This window comes from Marmota monax, unplaced genomic scaffold, assembly GCF_021218885.2.
Source record: "Marmota monax isolate L192 unplaced genomic scaffold, Marmota_monax_Labrador192_F-V1.1 WCK01_AAM20220418_F8-fsc00019, whole genome shotgun sequence".
Lineage (NCBI taxonomy): Eukaryota > Metazoa > Chordata > Mammalia > Rodentia > Sciuridae > Marmota > Marmota monax.
Window position 1 is genome coordinate 4,678,651 of NW_026695242.1, and position 20,484 is coordinate 4,699,134.

Genomic DNA, 20,484 nt, shown 5'->3' on the forward strand with positions numbered 1-20,484 from the left:
AATCATTAATTAACTGGTTTTAATCTGAATGGTTCAGACAGAATTAAAAGGTTTTAATTTTGGCATTAACAGTAGGTAGCATCACATTGACACTATTAATCATGTTACCCAATAAAATGTTTGTACACTAGATGAAATTCCTAGTTTATTTCTATGAATGCTATGAAATATGTGGCTAAATAAAAACAAATATGAGATTTTCTTCTAGAAGGAAAATATGAGAAACTAACATTTCTGAATTTTATTTATTTTAGTGTAAATTTTTTTAAGTAAAATGTATTCATTTTTAAGGAAAGACAATTCTAGACTAATGAAATCTCTAATATATCAAAGTTAATACAGTATATTAATATGGTTTATTTTATTTTATGGTACAAGGGATTAAACCCAAAGGTGCTTAACAACCACAGAGCCATATTCCCAATTTTTCTTAATTTTTATTTTGAGACAGAATCTTGCTAAGTTGCTTAGGGCCTCGCTAAATTGCTGAGGCTGGAAATTTCAATCCTCCTTCTTCAGCTTGAGTTGCTGGGATTATAGGCATGTGCAACCACACCCAGGTCAATGTGGTTTTATCGAACTGAATTTTAGTAAATTACTGTCCTGAAAATAAATTTTTTTTAACTGAGATAGAAGTAGATATATTTATTAAAATGAAAAATTCTAAAAGACACATTGTTGTGACTACATTATTATAAAAAGAATAAAGAATTTTACTCTAATACTGATTTGTCACACAGTTTCAACATGTACCTGTAGCCATTATAGTGTCATCTTTCCCTTGAGTGAAGACCACGATTCGCTGCCTCTTCGAGTTCACTTTTGGCAGAGCTTGTGTCTTTCTGGCTATTTCTTTAATGTCTTTAGTCTATTAATAGAAAGGAGAAAAACATTCTTGTAATCAAGAAATAAAAACTTTATTAGTAGAGGAAAAATTTTCTTTCTGATGGGACCTGAGTATCTATTAGGAAACATTTTAGAAAAATTAACCATATACAAAAGTAAACAGAAGAGCACAATAACTTCTGAAGAATCCATCATCAATCTTCAAAACTTTAAACATGCAATAAACCTTATTTCATGTATATCTTTAGCTACCTGTGTTTCATATTCTGAAGCAAACTTAACAAGCACTGTATAATTTTATCTGTCTTAAAAATAATGACTGAAATATAACCACAAAACTATAATATACTTTAAAAATTAACAATAATTCCTTAATGTTGGCAAATGCCCAGTTTTCAAATTTCAATTAAGAGGAGATTTTTTTAAAAAAAGTATAAGAATATATAATTATTTTAGAAGCTTACGGAACACAATTTTGGTGACTTTGCACATAATGCGATTGTTATGATGCCAAATTTTTCAAAATATTGAATGAGAGAAAGAAATGTTAACCTTTTTTCCATAAAGATTTTTCTTTGAGACAGAAATTTAAAAATACTAGAAATGAATTCTTAAACCCTGATGCTCTTTTTCACACCATATAGACCATGAATCTCAATATCATAAACATTCTGACTTGAAATCTAACTTTTGAATTAAAAGCAGAGTCTTAAAAAGCATGTTTTCAACCATTTTAGATACTTTAAAAATCCATGTCTGATTTTAGTGGACCTCCAAAACTGTTCATGGATTGTGTTGTTAGTAGTTTCCTCTAATGCTGTGCAAACTTTAAAATAGTTATAGAAAAAGAAACAAACCAGAGGGAAAATGAGAGTGGCATAAGTGAAGTATACATGGGACAGAAAGAACAAGATATAGGTGGGAGAAAAAATGGGAACAAGAGAAGCCATAATGGTTACAAATAACATCAGAAAGTATGACATTTTTAAGGGTGTGATAATCTGTAGTAAAATATTTCTTGTTTGCTCCTTAAATACTTAAGACAGTCCAGATAATATATGAAGCTGAACTTCTAATACACCTAGCAGAATGACCTCCAGAGGGCTGTTTTCTGAAAAGAAGTCACTTATAGTAGGACAGTGCCGGTGACCTTTCAAACATGCTGACTATTTTTGCTTTCAGTTGCTTATTTTATGATAGAACTAATAGCTAGGACTACCCATTAAGAAACACTGCACCCAGATTTTTTTTTTTAAATGGAAGTCTTTCTTCAAGGTAGTATAAGGAATAAATTAAGAATGTAATTCCATGGTTGCTTTCTGCCAACCCTGTGGGAAGACAGAGTTTGTTATGGGTCCTTGGTAATTTAATCAAAGAAACTTTTCTTATGTCTTGAATTCAATCTACCAGAATGTCAATTCAAGAGTGAAATAAACTTCCCAAATGCAAAACATATATCTTTTCAGATTTATGTAAACTTCATTCTGTTTGTATTCACATCTACAGTTTATGCACAATCCCTTTGTCACGTACTCTGGGATCACCGTCAGAAAGCATCTAATCTAAAATTCTCATTATGCCTTGAGGAGCCATTGCTTGCTCGCAAGAGTTGATTCTCCTCAAGTAAAAAAACTTTTCTCAAAACCTTATTTTATTTTCCCAAAGCTACATATTTCTGGTTCTATAGTATCTTCCCCTTCTCCACCCTCTTTAGGTTCTTCTTCACATTTAAGTTCACACATCTTCACAGAATAGTGAAATTACAAGACATTTTAGACTATGACAGAACTAGACATTATTTACGTGACTTTGAGTAGGTTAGTAAGTCTCTAAGATTCTATTTACTTGTCAACAAAACTAAGAAAATATTCAGTTATAAGATGTTAGGGCTGGTGGTCTAGCACAGTGGTAAAGTATGGGCTCAGCATGCACATGGCCTTGGGTTCAATCCCTAGCACCAAAGCTCCTCTTAATATACTTAATGATTACAAAAGGAAAAGTAGCAATGTTACAGTGAAGAAAAATGACAGACATCACTTCACCTTATTAATGGCAATGAGAAAGTAGTAACTTTACAGGACAAAACAGCAAATACCACCTTTGTCCAGAGATCAAGGTTAACGTCACCAGCAGTAAGATAATGTCACAGTGTTTACCTCTCTGACTTGATACACTGAGAAGTTATCACCAGTGACAATAAAAGCACAACTTTACATTTATAAAATGCCTCACAGTTTATAAAACTTTTCTCAACCTATCATTAATACATTTGATGCTCATACAAACTATAAGACATAGATAGGGCACCATCCTAGCACAAATATAATTTACTACTATAGAATTTTTGCTTATGATTAAATATAGTTCTCATTTAATAAAGATAAAAGGCAAACAATTCTGTGGTTTTCCTGCCAACAATACATAATTTCAGATTAATCTTTGAGAAATCATCAGACAAATTGAAATTAAGGGCTCAGGGCTCATCAAAATGATTGCCCAGGGGGCTGGGGTTGTGGTTCAGTGGTAGAGTGCTCACCTAGCATGCACAAGGCACTGGGTTTGATCCTCAGCACCACATAAATGTAAAATAAAGATACTGTGTCCACCTAAAACTTAAGAATAAATATTAAAAAAAATGACGCATCAAAAGTATCAAGGTCATGAACAAGGCAAGAGTGAGAATTTGTCACAGACCAGAAGAGACTAAGAAAATATGTGGGATACTGGATAAGATTCTAGAACAGAAAAAGCAAGTATAAAGAAAAACTGGTGAAATCAGAATAAAGCCTATAGTTTAGATTGTGGCAATGTACCAATGTTAATTTTCTGGTTTTGGTCATAGTACATTGGTTATATAAGATGTTATCATTGGGGGAAGGTAGGTGAAAGATATATGGGAATTCTGATTATTTTTGCAATTTTTCTAAGACTAAAGTTACTTTAAAATAAAAGGTTAAGGGGCTGGGTGGTAGAATGTGCAAGACCTTGGTTCGATCCTCAGCACCACATATAAATAAATAAAATAAAGGCATCGTGTCCAACTACACCTAAAATAAAAGGTTAAAAATAGTTGCTGTGAGGCTGAAAGAGAATTAATGTAGTATTTAGTGCATGCTAAATTAATATTCAGTAAATTAAATAATTATTAATTAATTAAATATTTATTTAGTGAATTAAATAAATATTAATTTCACTCTTCTCAAAGTCTCTCATTTTACTATTCCTTAAAACTGTCAATCCTTTAGGTTGCTTCAAAATCTGTAGAAAGAGCCTCAAGAGTTTTAAATATTGAGAATTCAATTATAGTATACAACAGAGGGAGTAGAAAGATGAAAAGGGGAGAAGGCCAAGTTCATACAATTGAGTTATGAGCCATTACAGAGGTATAGACTGATCATTAAATCTTAACTTTTGCAGGCAGCAGTTACTGCAATTATCCCTATTCTATAAATGAAAAAATGAAGAGCCACATATACAGCTCTAAAGAATTTATTAAATCTTCACTACTCTGGGAGTAGGTATTATTACTATTTCCCATTTTACAGATGGGGAAACTGAGTCTCAGTAGTTTAATAATTTGCCTAGGTCCATAAGTATATGTAGTAAAGCCAGGACTATATCCCACAGCTTGACACCAGGAATCAGTACTACTATTCAGTTTTTTTTTTTTTTTTAATTGCAGTACTGGGGCTTGAACCCAGGAGTGCTCTGCCACCAAGCTACACTACCTGCCACCAAGCTACACTACCAGCCCCTTTGTTTTTTTATTTTGTGACAGGGTCTTGCTAAGTTGCCCAGGCTGGCCTTGAATTTGTGATCCTTCTGCCTCAGCCTCCTGAGGAGACAGGGCTATAGATGTGTGCCACCGTACCCAACTGGGATCATAGAACTCTTAACCAGTGTTCTGTGCTATCCCCAGTTTATATTACTTCAATGAATTCTGGTAATGTGGTTTTTCGTTTTTATTATAACTACAGAATGTCAATCCTAAATCATTTTTCTGCTAAATTCACAAAAGCCATTCCTGATTGTGCATTTTTTCTATTTTCCTTAATTGTTCTGGCTTGTATTTTTACACTAATGAATTTCAGTTTTTGAGTTTCAAGACATTTCTCGTTTTTCAAGGTCATTTTGAAGCCTAGTTTCCTTTCCCAATATGTTAGAGTATGAGAGAGAAAGCAGTGCTGAGCTTTAGTTCTGCTACTCATATGTATTAACTATGTGGCTGTGAACAAGTCATATAGCCTGTTTTTTATCTGGAACTGATACGACAATATATGCTCTTTCTAAATCTCAAGGATTCTATGAGTACTGAATGTATTAATGATATGTTGGAAAAGGTTTTATAAACTGAAGTATTTTATAAATATAAAATTGTGCTTTTAACTGTGGCATGTATACACATTGAATATTACTCAGCTTTAAAGTATGAAATTATGGCATTTGCCGGTAAATGGATGGAACTGGAGAATATTATGCTAAGTGAAATAAGCCAATCCCAAAGAACCAAAGGCTGAATGTTTTCTCTGATATGTGGATGCTAATTCACAATGGGGATAGAGGGGAGAAGAGAGGTAATTTGGAGTAGACAGAGGGGAATGAAGGGGGCATGGGTGTAGGAATGATAGTAGATGAATCGAACATTATTACCCTATGTGCATATATAACTACATGACCTGTGTAACTCTACATCATGTATAACCAGAAAAATGGAAAGTTATACTCCATTTGTTTATGATGGGTCAAAACGCATTCTGTTGTCATGAACAACTAATTAGGATAAAAATATATAATCACACCCCTTAACTTTAGCCCTATCTTCCAAATTAAAGAATATATCCTCTTTATTCCATTTTTAACAAATTGGTAATAACAAATGTTAGACAGCTTTGTCATAATTTGCCTACTTCTGTAGAATTCTAGTTGTGGGGTTCTCACTCATTCCCTCAGTTAATCATTCAATTTTCTGATTTGTGTTCCAAATAGAAACTCCTGTAACAGTTACGGTATTTATATGATGTGTCAGTCACCAGTCTGATCTCCTGCTCTTCCTTCCTCCTCCCTCACACCAATCCAGCCACACTGGCCTTCCATCAGTTTCTGTAGATCATAGTGCACTATACTCTTTCTTGTTTGGAGGCCTTTGTTTTCTTATTTTCTCTGTTTGAAATTTGTTTCCCTGTTTAATTGTTTGGCTTTTTGGTCTGCCATTGCTAGATATTCATTTTTTTTTTCCAGATTTTTCTTTCTCAGACAGTCATTCCAAGACTGTCATATTTAAAACAGGAACCCCTCCCACATTCTCTTTCACAACATACACTCTGGTCATTTCTACCTTGTCTTCAGGGTTTATTGGAGAATGTCAAGCACACAGCAAGTGCTCAGTAAATATTTGTAATAAATTAAGAAAATTAGAAGACCATTTTATCTCTTTTCCCTTAAACTGTTTTAAAATCATCCTCTTTTGGGATCCAGATACCTGTGAAAGTAGTAGTGCATTCTCATAGCCAACTGGGCCTGACTAAGTGGCTTTAATTTCAAACTGTGATTGTTCATAACCATCTTTGTAAAGAACACAGGAACTTTACAATTACCTTAGAGAATTTGTTGAGAATCAACACCTTCTGAATATTCTCTAGATTTTCTATCCAGTGCTAATCAATGGAACTTTCTGAGATGATTAATATATTCTATACCTGCACTGTCCAATAAAGCCAACATGTAGCTACAGAAGTTATAGAATACTTAAAATCTGCCTCAGTCAACCCAGGGACCAAATTAAACAAACAAACAAAAACTAAAAAATTTTGGAGGTATATCGCTCAGACTAGTCTCAAAGCTATTAAGATCAATTGATTCTCCTACTTAAGCTTTACAAGGAGCTGGGACTACATGCTGGTACCACCATATATGGCTTTAGATTTTAAATTGTTTAATTTTAATTAATCTTAATTTAAATAGCAACACGTGGCTAGTGGATGCTGTATTGGATAGCATAGTTCTACACTTTTCTTTTTTGATGGAATTGCATCATAGAGTCATTGTTAGTCAGAGAAGGACCACAAGCCTGGGATCCTCTGAGTAGAATCAGAAGCAATGGAGGAATTAGGATAAAGGAAAGATTGTTTTGTTTTCTCTGTGGACAGAGTATTATATCTTAGACATCTAAAACAGAAAATTAAAACTTCTTGTTTGAAGTAAACTGAACACATGATCCAATAGTGAAGGCATAAATTTCCTTCATCTTTTGGCATGTACTCTGTTGCAGAAACAATGAAGATACAGAGTATATCTATATTTAGGTTTTGGAAGTATTTTATTCAGTTGATTTAATTTAAATCAATTTCCAATAGTTTTTAGAGGCTTCATAATAAAATGTGCTTTTTAAAGTACCTTATTTTTATTTAGGTTCTAAAAATATGAACCTTTAATCTGTTCAGCTCAAGACAAGGTAGATTTAAAAACACACTGCAGTCTAAACTTATTTTCCAGAATCATGAAAGGCCTTATGAAACTTTTTACTCCAAGATTGTCATTTTAAATTCTTAGCAGGTCTGTCATTTAAATCAGGCACTATGCAATTTTCCATCTCATATATATATATATATATATATATATATATATATATATATATTCTCTTCTGCTTTGTGCTCTGCCTAGCTCCAGTTTTTATCTCATTCTCCAGTGCCCTCCTAAGCTCCTGCTTCTCACTGAAAATTGCCCAATTCATTTTAAAGATTAAAGATTTTTTTTAAATAAAGATGATCTAAAATTTGCAGAAAAGCTAAGCAGAATATCATAAACAATGCCATTGAGGCTATTTCCTGATGAATAAACACTGGTTATTTTTAGAGGCATTTGGATCTGTCAGCAGACAGATCACTAGTGGCAACACTCAGTGGCTTTGGGAACTGATTGGGATTTATAATAGAAAATGAGGGTAGGACAGCAGTGCTGGTGGGAAGAAAAAAAACATGCTCACCTTTCCTTTCTCTTATATCTTTTCATTTCTCTTTTCTCAATCTTGCTCCAAATTTAGAAGCAATATTAAAGTTGGGAGAGATAAAATGCAGATTTTTGCTGGTTTGTCACACTAGACTTGAGAGTCTTAACACAATTCTATAGACAGAAAATTGTTAGGATAAAATGATTTATTCTTTTTTTACTCCATAAGAATACTAAGTTCCAAGCTCATGCTGTCATATGTCTAATGAACTAAGTAATCTTTAATGACATTATAAAATCACTGAATTTCTCTAGATATAATCTATTTTATTAACAACGATTACTTAAGGCTGATCTAATTAGGGCTCATGTATATTGTGCCATACTTGTAAGGATTTTGGGAACCCATAAAAGGACATATCAAGATACTATGTGCTTTATCCAATCTAACATATCACTGTCAACATCACTGACAGAGCAGTTTTGCTATGTCAGGAAGTAATAAGGTATGTGATTATAGTCATCATCACTTTGCTTTTATGTTATAATTAATTATGGCAGATTAGTGGCAAAAAGAAACAATTCTAAAATCAGTAAATAAAAGGTAATGGAAGCCAGGTGTGGTGGTACATGCCTGTAATCCCAGCAACTTGGGAGGTTGAGGCAGGAGGATCAGGAGTTCAAACCCATCCTCAGCAACTTAATGAGGCCCTGAGTAACTTGGTGAGATCCTGTCTTAATAAAATACAGAAGAACTAGTTTGTTGCTAAGAATGAATGTAAATCCGGCACATTCAGAGCAAGAAGTTCATCAGGAAATCTAAGTATGATTAGTCAGACTTACTAAACTTTTTTTTTGTTTGTTTTTTTGGTGGTACTGGGGATTGAACCTAGGGGTGCCAACAAGTGAACTACATACCTGGCCCTTTTTATTTATTCATTCATATATATATTTATATATGATAGCAGAATGCATTACAATTCTTATTATACATATAGAGCAAAATTTTTCATGTCTCTGATTGTATACATAGCATATTCACACCAATTCGTGTCTTTATACCTATACTTTGATCATCACATTCCACCATCATTAATAACCTCATTCCCCCTCCTTTCCCCTCCAACCCCTCTGCCCAATCTAGAGTTTGTCTATTCCTCCCATGCTCCTGCTCCCTATCCCACTATGAATCAGCCTCCTCATATCAAAGAAAACATTTGGCATTTGTTTTTTTTTGGGATTGGCTAATTTCACTTAGCATTATCTTCTCTAACTCCATCCATTTACTTGCAAATCTGGCCCTTTTTATTTTTTTAGACAGGGTCTCACTAACTTGCCAAGGGTGGCCGTGAACTTGAAATCTTCCTGCCTCAGTGTCCAAAGTCACTAGGATTGCAGGTGTGCACTGCTGTGCTCAGCTAACTAAACTGTTTTTAAAAATTATTATGTAGATACTACTGGACTAAGATAATTTGTTATGCAATATGCTATATTTCTAAATGTCTGCAAAATTGGTCATTTTATAGAATCAAAATATACTTTTTATGATAGCAGTCATTTATGTGTTATATGAATTTATGTTCTACATATACTTTATACGTTATGCAAATTTATGTTTTATAAGCTTTGATCTATGGAGAATTTTTATGTATCAAAAGAGAATATACATTTTTACTATTAAAGCTTAATATCAGGGCTGAAGATGTAGCTCAGTGGTAGAGTGCTTATCTAGCATGCATGAGGCTCTAGGGTGAATCCCTACTACTACAAAAAAGAAAAAAAAAATCCCCAAACCCTTAACATCAATAAAATTTTAACAATGACTAAAAGCATTAAGCAATTTGTTTTTCAAATTGAATACTCCCCTGATTACATTTTGTCTTATATATCAATTGCCAGTTTGGGAAATCACAAAGTGAAACTTGAGATGACAAACAAAAAACTTGGAAATCCTTTTCTATATGACTCAACTCTATATTCACTAGAATATAGTAAAAAAAGGAACTACATTAGGGTTGGGGCTCAGTGGTAGAGTGCTTGTCTCACAAGTGTGAGGCTCTGGGTCCAATCCTCAGCACCACATAAAAATAAATAAAGACATTGTGTTCATCTACAACTTAAAAATATATTTTAAAAAAAGGAACTACAGTTTTCCATAATTAAGTATTTTGAGATTTCCTATCCTGAAATAGTTCTTTCATGGGATCTTGAGAGAATATTTATACTACATACTTTATGAAGAAGAAGCTCTATTCTGGTTTCATCAAGTTCGGACATGAGTAAAATATATTACTTTGTTGCTTGATAATAAATATGCCGTTAGTATATTTAAGTAACAGTTCCATCACAAGTTCATACACCTTTCTTTAAAGAAAAGTTTACTCTTTAAAGAGCTCAAAGTAAACTTATTAGTGTTATCCAGTCAATGTTCATGGCTTCTCTAGATAGTAGACAATACTGAGTATGCAAACAGAGTTCCTATTAAATTTAAAAAAATTATTATCATATTTCAACTTGCTATATATAGAACGTCTCATTCTAGGTAGTTCTGGTTCAATAAATATCATAATCATAAATTATTCATAACCTCAGTTAAATCTATCAATTAACCTGGGTTCATAGTGAAGCCAGTGTTTTCCAACAATTAATTGGACGATGGATATTATACAGATAAAAACATGGTCTTGACTGTTTTCTTAATTTTGCCAACAACAACCACATGGAGTTTTGAAATCTTGACAGTATAATGCTCCTAACAGGAAAACAGAATCAAGACCAGGAAATTAAAGCCAATTATCAATATTTTCCCTCAGAAAATTTACAACTATTTTATGTTAACTAAGATAAAGTGAGAGAAAAGATTCAAACAGGAAGTTCATATGAGCAGGATTTAAATTAATCAGTTCCTAACAACTGTTAAGTACAACCTTTTGGAAATTAATTTGCATAATGATAATCTACATGTGATAGGGCTGAAATTATTTAAGCGACATTATATTTCACTATTTAGTCTTGTTCCACCACTGCTTTAGCAGTGAATCCTTATGAAATGTAATGCAGCTAATGAGGTAGCTTTTTAACTGAACAAACTGACAGGCCCCATATCTGCAGAGGCAGCTTGAAACCGTGCCCAACCTCTTGGCTTCCCAAGAGGCTTTTCAAAATTCAATAAATAACATCTGTAGGCGATGTTGGGTGCAGACCTAGCAGAGTGCGTCATAACACTGTGCTGGCAGAACAAAGAAACCATGACGACTGCCAAGTTTCCATGGCAACTGCTGCGAGGCTCTGAGAGTATAATAGCACATCAATCACTGTCCAAAAGAACTTCATTATCAGCTAGAAAAAACCTTTAGGATCTGTTTAGTGTGCAATTGTGGGTTAACTCACCTCAAAGCCTTGCTCTCTAGCAAAAGTGGCAGCTTCCTGGAAAAAAAAAAAAAAAAAAGAGAACAGTTAATTATAAAGTGCTAGGTAATGAAGAAATAATCCATTTTGAAACTCATTCAGTCTTTTACACAATTATCTCAATATACCCACATAGTTCAATTTTATTCTTACACCAAAAAAGATTTCTTTTTTCTCTTGGCGCATATATATATATATATATATATATATATATATATATATATATATATATATATATATATATATATATATATATATATATAAAAGAGGTAGCATAATGTCAACACACTTCACAAGTTGGAATAAAGAAGATGTAGTGCATGTTTTTACAGTAGCTGCTACAGTGAGTTCAGGTGTTCTGACCTCAGCAAAGACAGACAATCATTTGAAACCTAAGGAACATACTTGGTGGTTACATTTTTAATTAAAACAATACTTCTCAGAAAGCTCTTTTGGAGAGAAACCTATCTGTTAATAAATATATAGATTCAGAAAAATCACCATTTTGCAATCCCCATGACGAAATTTAATAGACAAGGATCATTAATGGATGTTAAATTCACTGGGTGAAAGGATGACAGGAAATTGAGTCTTTACATGGAATCAAAGTATCAAAGATTATATTCTGTGGTCACAGGGAGCAAGGCATAGCTTTAAAATGGAAGGATTAAGCTGTCATCACTTTAACCCAGTGATTGATCCTATCACTTATCATCACTAATAGTGGGATCACCAAATATTTTGTGCGTTCTGTAATGATGCAGTTTGAAGCTCATAGCATCACCTATAAAATATTCTGACCAAAGATTTTTCAAACAAATTAACCAAAACTTTAGTCCAATAACTTCAGTCTCTGAGAAATACACAGAAATAGGGAAACAAATCAAAGGATACACTGAGAAAGCAATGGACAAATCTATAAGGTAGGACATCCACAGGAAAACTAGCTTAATCCTTTTAACAGGCTGTGTCAATAATAAAGTGGTAAGAGGAAAATGAACAAGAGCAATATGTGGACCTTAATTGGACCCTATTTTAAACAAACTAGCTGTAAAAAGTATTTTGGGGACAACTAGAAAAATTTTAATATAAAAAATGAGAATTAAATAATACTAAGAATTATCAGTTTGATAACAAAAGTGTTCTTAATTTCTAGAGATTTATCCTGAAGTATTCAGGGATAAAATGTGATGAAACATGCAATTTACTTTACAATACATTGTAAAAAATAAAAACCCTAAGTGAAGCAAAATTGGCAAAATATTAACAACTGTGAAATCTAGATATATATGTCATGTGGAGGTTCAGGATAGCTATCTGTGTATTTGAAATTTCTCATAATATATGCCAATTTCCCTTTTATATAAGATGACAGGGTAGCCAAAGTCAAACACTTAAAACATGGTCAAAATATTTTAATATATGAAGTTCTTTTAATTATCTTAAGAACACATTAATGTATACCCTGATGGCTTTATAGCAGATTATCAAATAACAAAAACGCATCTGTGTAACCAAATCCTTTCCCTTTTACCCTTTGATTTGTGCACATTTTAATTTTAGGACAGATAGAAAATGGAGGCAATATTACTTTTCAACTCTACTTCCCTCTTGAAAGCAGAAAGGAAAAAAAAATACTGCAGACAACTGTCAAGAGCCTCTACATCTTAACTTACATTCCTCCAAAATTATCTCTGCCAAGAGATATTAATAGAAGGATGGGATTTGAGCCTGAGTAGTGAGCAGATCCAACTCAACTTAAAACGACTGCTGCACCAAGCCATGTAAGGCAGAAAGTACAGTCAGTGTCTCCAGCACAAATTTGGGTACTACCTACATGTTGAGGAAAACACTGAGGAAAAAAATATCTTATGTATGCACTACTGGTCCAATATACTAATAACACATAGATTTAGAGACCCATTTTGAGGGTTTGAAATAATCAGAATGTGTGATTACAGCTGAAAACCGAAGTTAACAGAAAGTGATAAGCTGCAAGTACAACTCCTTAGGCAATTCATTGGAGTTGCTCAAGTCTGACCAAGTTAGCCTCAGCTGATTAAGACCACCCCATCCCTAAGACTAAATAATGATCTTGACAACTGGTTCAAGCAAGGCTAGCCTCTTGACAATTTACTTTCAACAGAACTTTGTATATTACAAAGTCAATAATATTTGCTGTCTGAGACAGCAAGGCAAAGGATAAAATATCAATATGTTTTCTAATCTGTCATAATTAACCAAACTGATTCTTATATGAAAAAGACAACTGAAAAGCTCTTCTAGAACTACTTGTTTATATGGAACCTCATCAGAGCCATGAAAAAATCCCAGAGGACTATAATCTAAAGTTAAAATGTAAAATCTGTAGAATTAAAATTGTACTAAGACATAAAGACTGAAAATTCAGTTTTTTAAATGTTCAGTTTTGCTAATATAATTTTAATTAGCAATTAACTATAATCTGATATGGTATAGTAGAATTGACTAGCTGCAAGAAGATAAAAATATAAATGTCAAATTATTATTTTTTAAGAAAACTAAGCCCTAGGACATTTTCACATCTGTAAGTAAGTCCAAACACCAATATATTTCTGACTGAGGAAGAACACATTTAAGAAAAGCAAACTCAATTTTCTCTTAGTGCAACCTTGTACAAGTTTGTGGAGCTGTGCCCTATCACTAGAAAAGCTAAGCACTTGTTCTGTGGCTTGAAATGATCTTATCTTCTGACTTCCTCCCACCTTTCTTTGATCTTGGGCTGATGCCCCAACTCACTCCATTAGAGAAGGCAGCTGGCTCACACTAGTGCAGTCTTTCCCACAGCTAACCTCTGATCTGAAGGTGTTTGTAGATACAATGATGGAACAACATTTATTTTTCCCTTTCAGCAAAACAAACAAATCAACACAGGGGAACAGTTTGACCCAGTAAGCATTTTAAGCAGAATTTTTGTTTTTACTGTATGAAGGTACAGAAATAAAAGGCATTACATTAGAAAACAAGGAAGAAAGAATGGGCATAGATGGTGGGCAGAAGAGTAAGGCAGGTTCCAAATATCAGGGGTAATTCCAAGCGAACTGATCACATTAAATAGAAAAGGACTTTTTAGTGTGCCATCGCAGTAAAAGTGAGAAAAGAAAACAAGCAAGTCCCCATCTGTGCTGCCCCAGGGCGCCTCGTACTGAGTTTCACAAATCTAATGAAGCAGTCAGGTTAAAATCCAACTGCAGAGTAGATGTGACATGTGGAGAACAGCTAGGGTTAGAATAGAGAAGCAGGGCGGTTCCTAATGCAGGTGATTATCCATGTGATAATCATTATATTTACAGGCTTTCCATTTTAGATCTGACATCAAAAATCACAAAGGAGGAGGGATTAAGGAAATAAACAACCAACACGGAGGCTTTCCTTCTCCCCTGAGAGTATAGCACTTTCATTCATGCATGACAAGCAACAAAAGCAAAACCAAACCAGCCAGGAAAGAGTATTTCTGAGAAGGCTGGATTTCACATTAACACTTCTTTCCATTTTGATAACTTTCACTATTATTCAGTTTCTCAGACAGGTCACATTTTCAGAATCAGTTCCCATTGTTGTCTATGCTATAATACAGTACCATTTTGGTTTACAATGAATGATACTCACATAATATGTCTTTTACAACAACAGAGTCATTTTTTCCTTCCTGGAATTGAGTGTTGTGAATAAAATGACATATAATTAAAGTCTTAAGACACTCATCTACACCACACCACTTAGGATTTACAGTGGGCTTGCTGCTTCACCAACCAGGCTAAAAGGGTGTGGATAAAATAACCATCATATATGGTTTTTGAGTTGAGATAAAAAAAAAAAAGGCTGAAATTCGTGGTTAATGAAAACTATGGAATGCTTATATTAAGAGCTATTTAAAGGGATTAGCAAGCTGCTATTAAAAAGCACAATTCTCAAATTATACAGGAAGATGGAGAAACTCTAGTGTATGCTTGTGTATATGAAAGAACTATTTCCTTTATAATCATATGAGGAGAAAACTATTTCTTATTTTGTCTAATAATATCCAAGTTCTTATGTATAAAGTAAATTTATGACTGTAATTGATATTGGTTAAAAATCACTATTCAGACTTTAATTTTAATTCCAACTATTTGTAACTAATTATATAGAAATACAATTTCTATATACTGTCCTTATATCCTGAGACTGTCAAATTCACTTGTTAATAGTTGGAGGATTTAATTTAATTTTTTGGAAATTATTTGGGATTTCCTACATAGATGATTATGTGAGTAATCTGTATGAAAACAATTTTCAAATTCCTACTAACCATACCACAAAGATATTTTGAGAATTTAACAAATGCCTTTAAGACAAAAATTCTCTTTGCTCCAGGGTAATCAGAAGGGTATGACTAAGTACCACTACAATCAGCCCAAGAACCTGTCCTCCCACTTCCTGCTCATGCACTTCAAGACACCAAACCCAGTTTAGAACTATTATCTGTCTGCTTATGTTTCCATCCTGCTTTTTGATCTCAGGCCAGAGGAGTCCTGGGTGTAGGCAGAAATTTCATGTACTGAAACAAAAGGGGAGAAGGTACAACTTAGAACCAGAGGAAGATAACTTGAGCCTATCCACAGAAAGTAACACACCCATCAAAAACAGAACTAGTATGTTGCTCCAGTGCAAGGAGTAAGCAGAATATTCTAGAGTTTGGTGGTCTGGTTCTCACTGGAAGTCCTCATCATCCTCACTTAAGTTGTGGGCGTTCAGAGCTTTGGGAGAAACCAAATAGATCAGTTTTGCTTTTTTATTTTGTTTGTTCATTTTTCCATCTGACAAATATTTACCCTCTAAATATAGTTTTAGGCTAAGAGCATCTATTAGCTCAGAGGCATATCATACTACAGCTATTGCAGACCTTAAAATGATATTAAACTGATTCCATAGTATTTGAAAGAATACTGTAACTACTAAATGGTATGGTATAAATGACAGTTTAAGACAGAATGGTATCTCTCTGTCCCTCTATATATGTAGATCTATGTATAAAAATCTCCATATATATTAAAATTCATATATTTGGAGATAAATTTAGAGGTATAATATTCTCTTTGAATGGCTTTAATGGCAATGTCACCCCAGTCAGGATGCAATTAACAGTCAAATGGAGAGTACAGGGCTTAGAGTCAAAAGACTTAAAACTAGGGTCCTGGTTTTATAACACATTCGCCATGTAATCTTGAGCAAGTCACTAAGTATATCACTTTATCAATAAAACTGTGGTTAGCAATACCTATTTCATTGTGTTGTTGCTGGAAAAAAATGATGTTTTATGTTAAAGTGTAAAATCATTTTGCCTATTGAATTCAAGTTTTTGGTATGATCTGAATATAAACAAATGATTCCAGAATATCCAGAGTACATTCAGTAATTTGTTCTATTTGTGGATCATATGTGTAGTAGATCCCAAAGATCCCTGATTCTGTTATTCAAACCCGTGGACAATTTCCTTCACCAGAGTATGGGCTAGACTTGCTTCTAACAGATATATAACAAAGGACAGTATATTTTATTCATCCTCTTGATCCCATTTTCTTCTTTCTCTGAGCCCTTACCTTAGGGAAAAGAAGTTGCCTTGTACCCTCACTGCGAGGTACATGACCACCACCCAGTGAAGCTTGCCAAAAGACACCTGAGTGAGCTTGAAAGTGGATTCTCTCCCAGATGAGCAGCAAGATGACTTCAACCTGGGTTACAGTGTGACTAGAAACTTATGAGAGACCCTGGGTCAGAGGCACTGAGCTAAGCTGTGCCTGGATCCCCTGTCCACATTTTATATATTGAGGGACTAAACTTTAGAGAGGTTTAATAACAAGGAAAATTCACATAAATTTCTCATTCAAATTGTGTTAGTGAATACTTCAAAGCAAGTGTGGTCAGCATATCAATCATAGGGTGAGCAAATTTTGGAAAGAAAATTTAGATGCATGGTATCTAAATGGTTTTATGCAGCTGACTATGATTAACCATTTCTTCAACAAAGATTAAGTGGGAAATATTACCTTTTGCATAGAATACACTTTGGGAGCATCAAGCTTTTTTTTTTTTTATTTATTTCCAATGTCTTGTTATTCTGAAGCAATGATTATGTTATTAAGACCACAGTATGATTTTTAAGTAGAGCTAGAATCCTTGAGTGAGAAAAATAGAGTCAAATTATAATACCACTCTAATGTCTGCAACAGCTGTAGCAGAGATATACCTCCAACTCATGCTGAAATTTAATGATAAAGAAATACCTGCTGTTTCTTTCTTTTCATACCACATATATCATAACGTAGAGACTTATGTTGCTTAAGCTTCTAAATGTTTTCTCATGCTGTTCTTTAGACTGAGTTGCCTTTCTTTATGCTATCTACAAAAACCATTTATATACTTTCTTATGAGACCATTAGTGCTTTTTTACATTTTATACTATTTCTTATGAGGAAAAGTTTGAATTTGTAAATAAAGTAAATGAAGACTAGAGAAAATTAGGCTAAGTATGAGCCCTGGGAATCCCTTTTAAAAATACATTTCATTCACAAAAATATCTATACTGTCTTTTCCAAGGAATATAACACACAGCTTTTTGGAGATTTTCAACCTGTGCTCTGACATTTATTACCATATGCTTCCTGTCTGCAGAATGCTGAATAGAAATATTATTTAACATTTATTGAGTGCCAAAAACTCTGTGGGACAATATATAGCTATAAAGACAGTCATGGCCTCTATCCAATAGGTTTATAATAAAAATTAGATAGACAGTATATAAATTATACCTCAATAAATGAGACTGAAAAAAACATTAGGCAGTCAAAACACAGGCCAAAAAAATAGGGTTTAGTTTACAAAAGACTTAACCCTTTCACAAAGTGGTTTATTAGTGGATTGGTTTATTCTAGCAAGAAGAGTTGTTCATTTCCACCTTTAAGTATATTTAATAGTGGTAACTAAAGGAAAATTAAGTTAGAGCAAGTGTTTCATCACAATTTAAGGATGATTAGCTAGTTAGACTAACTACTAGTACAACAGTTTTTAGTTTTTGAAAAATGAGGAGAGGACAGGCTAGGAAAATTCTTATACATGTAGTATTGGGTATTTTACTTGATTCTTAATACGGTAACACGTGCTTGGCATAAAGGATAAGTAATTTGTTTACTTAACAAATGTTGACTCTTTTCTATTATTTCATTTGATCCTCACAAAAAATCCTAAAAAATAGGTATTACATTCACTTTACAGATGAAAATCTGAAAGATTAGAGACATTAAAGTATGTCCAAGATCACACAGCTGGATCTGAACCTTTCTGAATGGTCTGTGATGGTTCGCTACTGAAGGACACTCCAGGTCTTATATCTGAAAGAGTCTTCATTTTGTCTTTGTTTTTTGAAGATATTGCACTAAGTATAGAATTCTGGGTTGGTATGCTTTCTTCCTGTGCTCCAAGGTATGGCTTGTAATTTGTTTCTAAGATTATCATCATTTTTTTCTTTGCTGCTCTCTATATAATGTCTTTTAAAAAGAAACCTGATTGCCCTCATGAATTTTTTTGTCACTGATTTTTTGCAATTTGATTGTGAAGTACCTTGGTGTAGTTTTTTCCTCCCTTTTTTTTTTTTAATTTTTTAATACTTATTTTTTAGTTTTCGGCGGACACAACATCTTTGTTTGTATGTGGTGCTGAGGATCGAACCCGGGCCGCACGCATGCCAGGCGAGCGCGCTACCGCTTGAGCCACATCCCCAGCCCCCTCCTCCCTTGTTTTTTTCTCCTTTGGATTTGTTGAACTTCTTGGATTTGTGATGAGTTTATAGTTTTCACCAAATTTGGGGAAATTTCAGCTTCTAATTTTTCAAGTACTTTTTCTATATTAATGTTTCTCCCTAGGCCCTCCAAATATGTAATGTTAGGTCACTTGAAGTCCCACAGATCACAACTGTACTACTTTATTGTTTTCTCAAGCTTTTTCTCCCTACATGTTTCATACCTTCTATTGTTATATCTTCAAGATCACTAATCTTTTCTTCTGCAGCATCCCATCTCATCCAGTGTAGTTTTTATTTCTACAAGTTGTATCTTTAAAAAAAAAAAACTATTTTATAAGTCTCTCCTAAACAGGCTTAGGATTTTCTTTACCTTACTGAAATATAGAACATATTTAGAAACGCTATTTTAATGCCCATGTCAACGAACCATAACATCTGTTATTTCTGAATCCATTTCTATGGATTAATATTTCTCTTCATTATGATTGTATTTTCCTATTTATTTACATGAACAGTTAATTTTTTATTAGATGCCAGACATGAATTTTATGTTTTTGGGTGCTGGAGATTTTGTCTTTTATTATAAATTTTTGAGATTTAATCTGAAATTCAGTCAGGTTACTTAGAAACAGTCGATTCTTTTCATGCTTATTTCCAAGCTTTGCTAGGTGAGACGAGAGCAGCTTTTAATCAAAAGCTAATCTGGTTCCCTACTGATGTAATATCCTTTGGAGTACTAAACAAGATGTACCATTTATTGGAGGTTTTCCACTCTGGTTATTGGGGTCATAAACTATTATTGGCCTTATGTGAGTTTGGGGAATATGCTGTTGGTTCCTTTCCAGTGGTCTTATCCTTGGCCTTGAGTAATTTCTCACATACATGTGCAGATCCCTACTCAGCTGAAAAGTCAAGGGGAACCCTTTGCTGATATCCAGGGTGTGTACTCTATCTCCGTGCAGCTTTGCTTCTCTGCTACTCTCTCTTGAAAACTCTAGCCACCCTGGCCTCCTTCTGCTGTTAGCACCGTTTCAATTAAGTTAGACCATTCTGCATGGGATCCCCTTCTTACATAGCAGACTGGAAACTATCTAGGCAGAATGCTCTGGCAGTTTCAGGGATTATTCATTCTTTCCTTTCTCTTAGAGATCTGTCTGGTTCTGACTGTAGTCCAATATCTAAAAAGTGTTTATTTATATATATATATATATATTTTTTTTTTTTTTGCATTGTTTCAGAAGGGAAGATAAATCCGACCACTTTTACTCCATTACTTCCAGAAGATGTTCAGTGTAAATCCATGTTAAACATAGATCACAAAGAATCATGGAATATTTGGCAAGTCTGTAATGCTCTGTTTACTGGTTTAAAAAGTTAATCTACCAGGCCAAAGACAAGACAGATTGATCAGATATATTAATGTGTCATACTTCCCTCATATCTTATTGTACATTTATAGCTGTCTT

The 20,484-nt window shown here is 33.7% G+C and overlaps 1 protein-coding gene across 3 annotated transcripts in view; it reads right to left on the minus strand.

Moving 5' to 3' along the window:
* The window catches only part of Adk (adenosine kinase), a 488,318-nt gene that overhangs the window by 94,217 nt on the left and 373,617 nt on the right, over positions 1–20,484 (minus strand). For all 3 annotated transcript variants that reach the window (XM_046419601.2, XM_046419600.2, XM_046419602.2), the window contains 2 exons: positions 11,182–11,217; positions 754–868 (listed from right to left, as the gene is read on the minus strand). In XM_046419601.2, the coding sequence (XP_046275557.1) occupies positions 754–868; positions 11,182–11,217 (151 nt within the window). The remainder of the gene's footprint in view (positions 1–753; positions 869–11,181; positions 11,218–20,484) is intronic.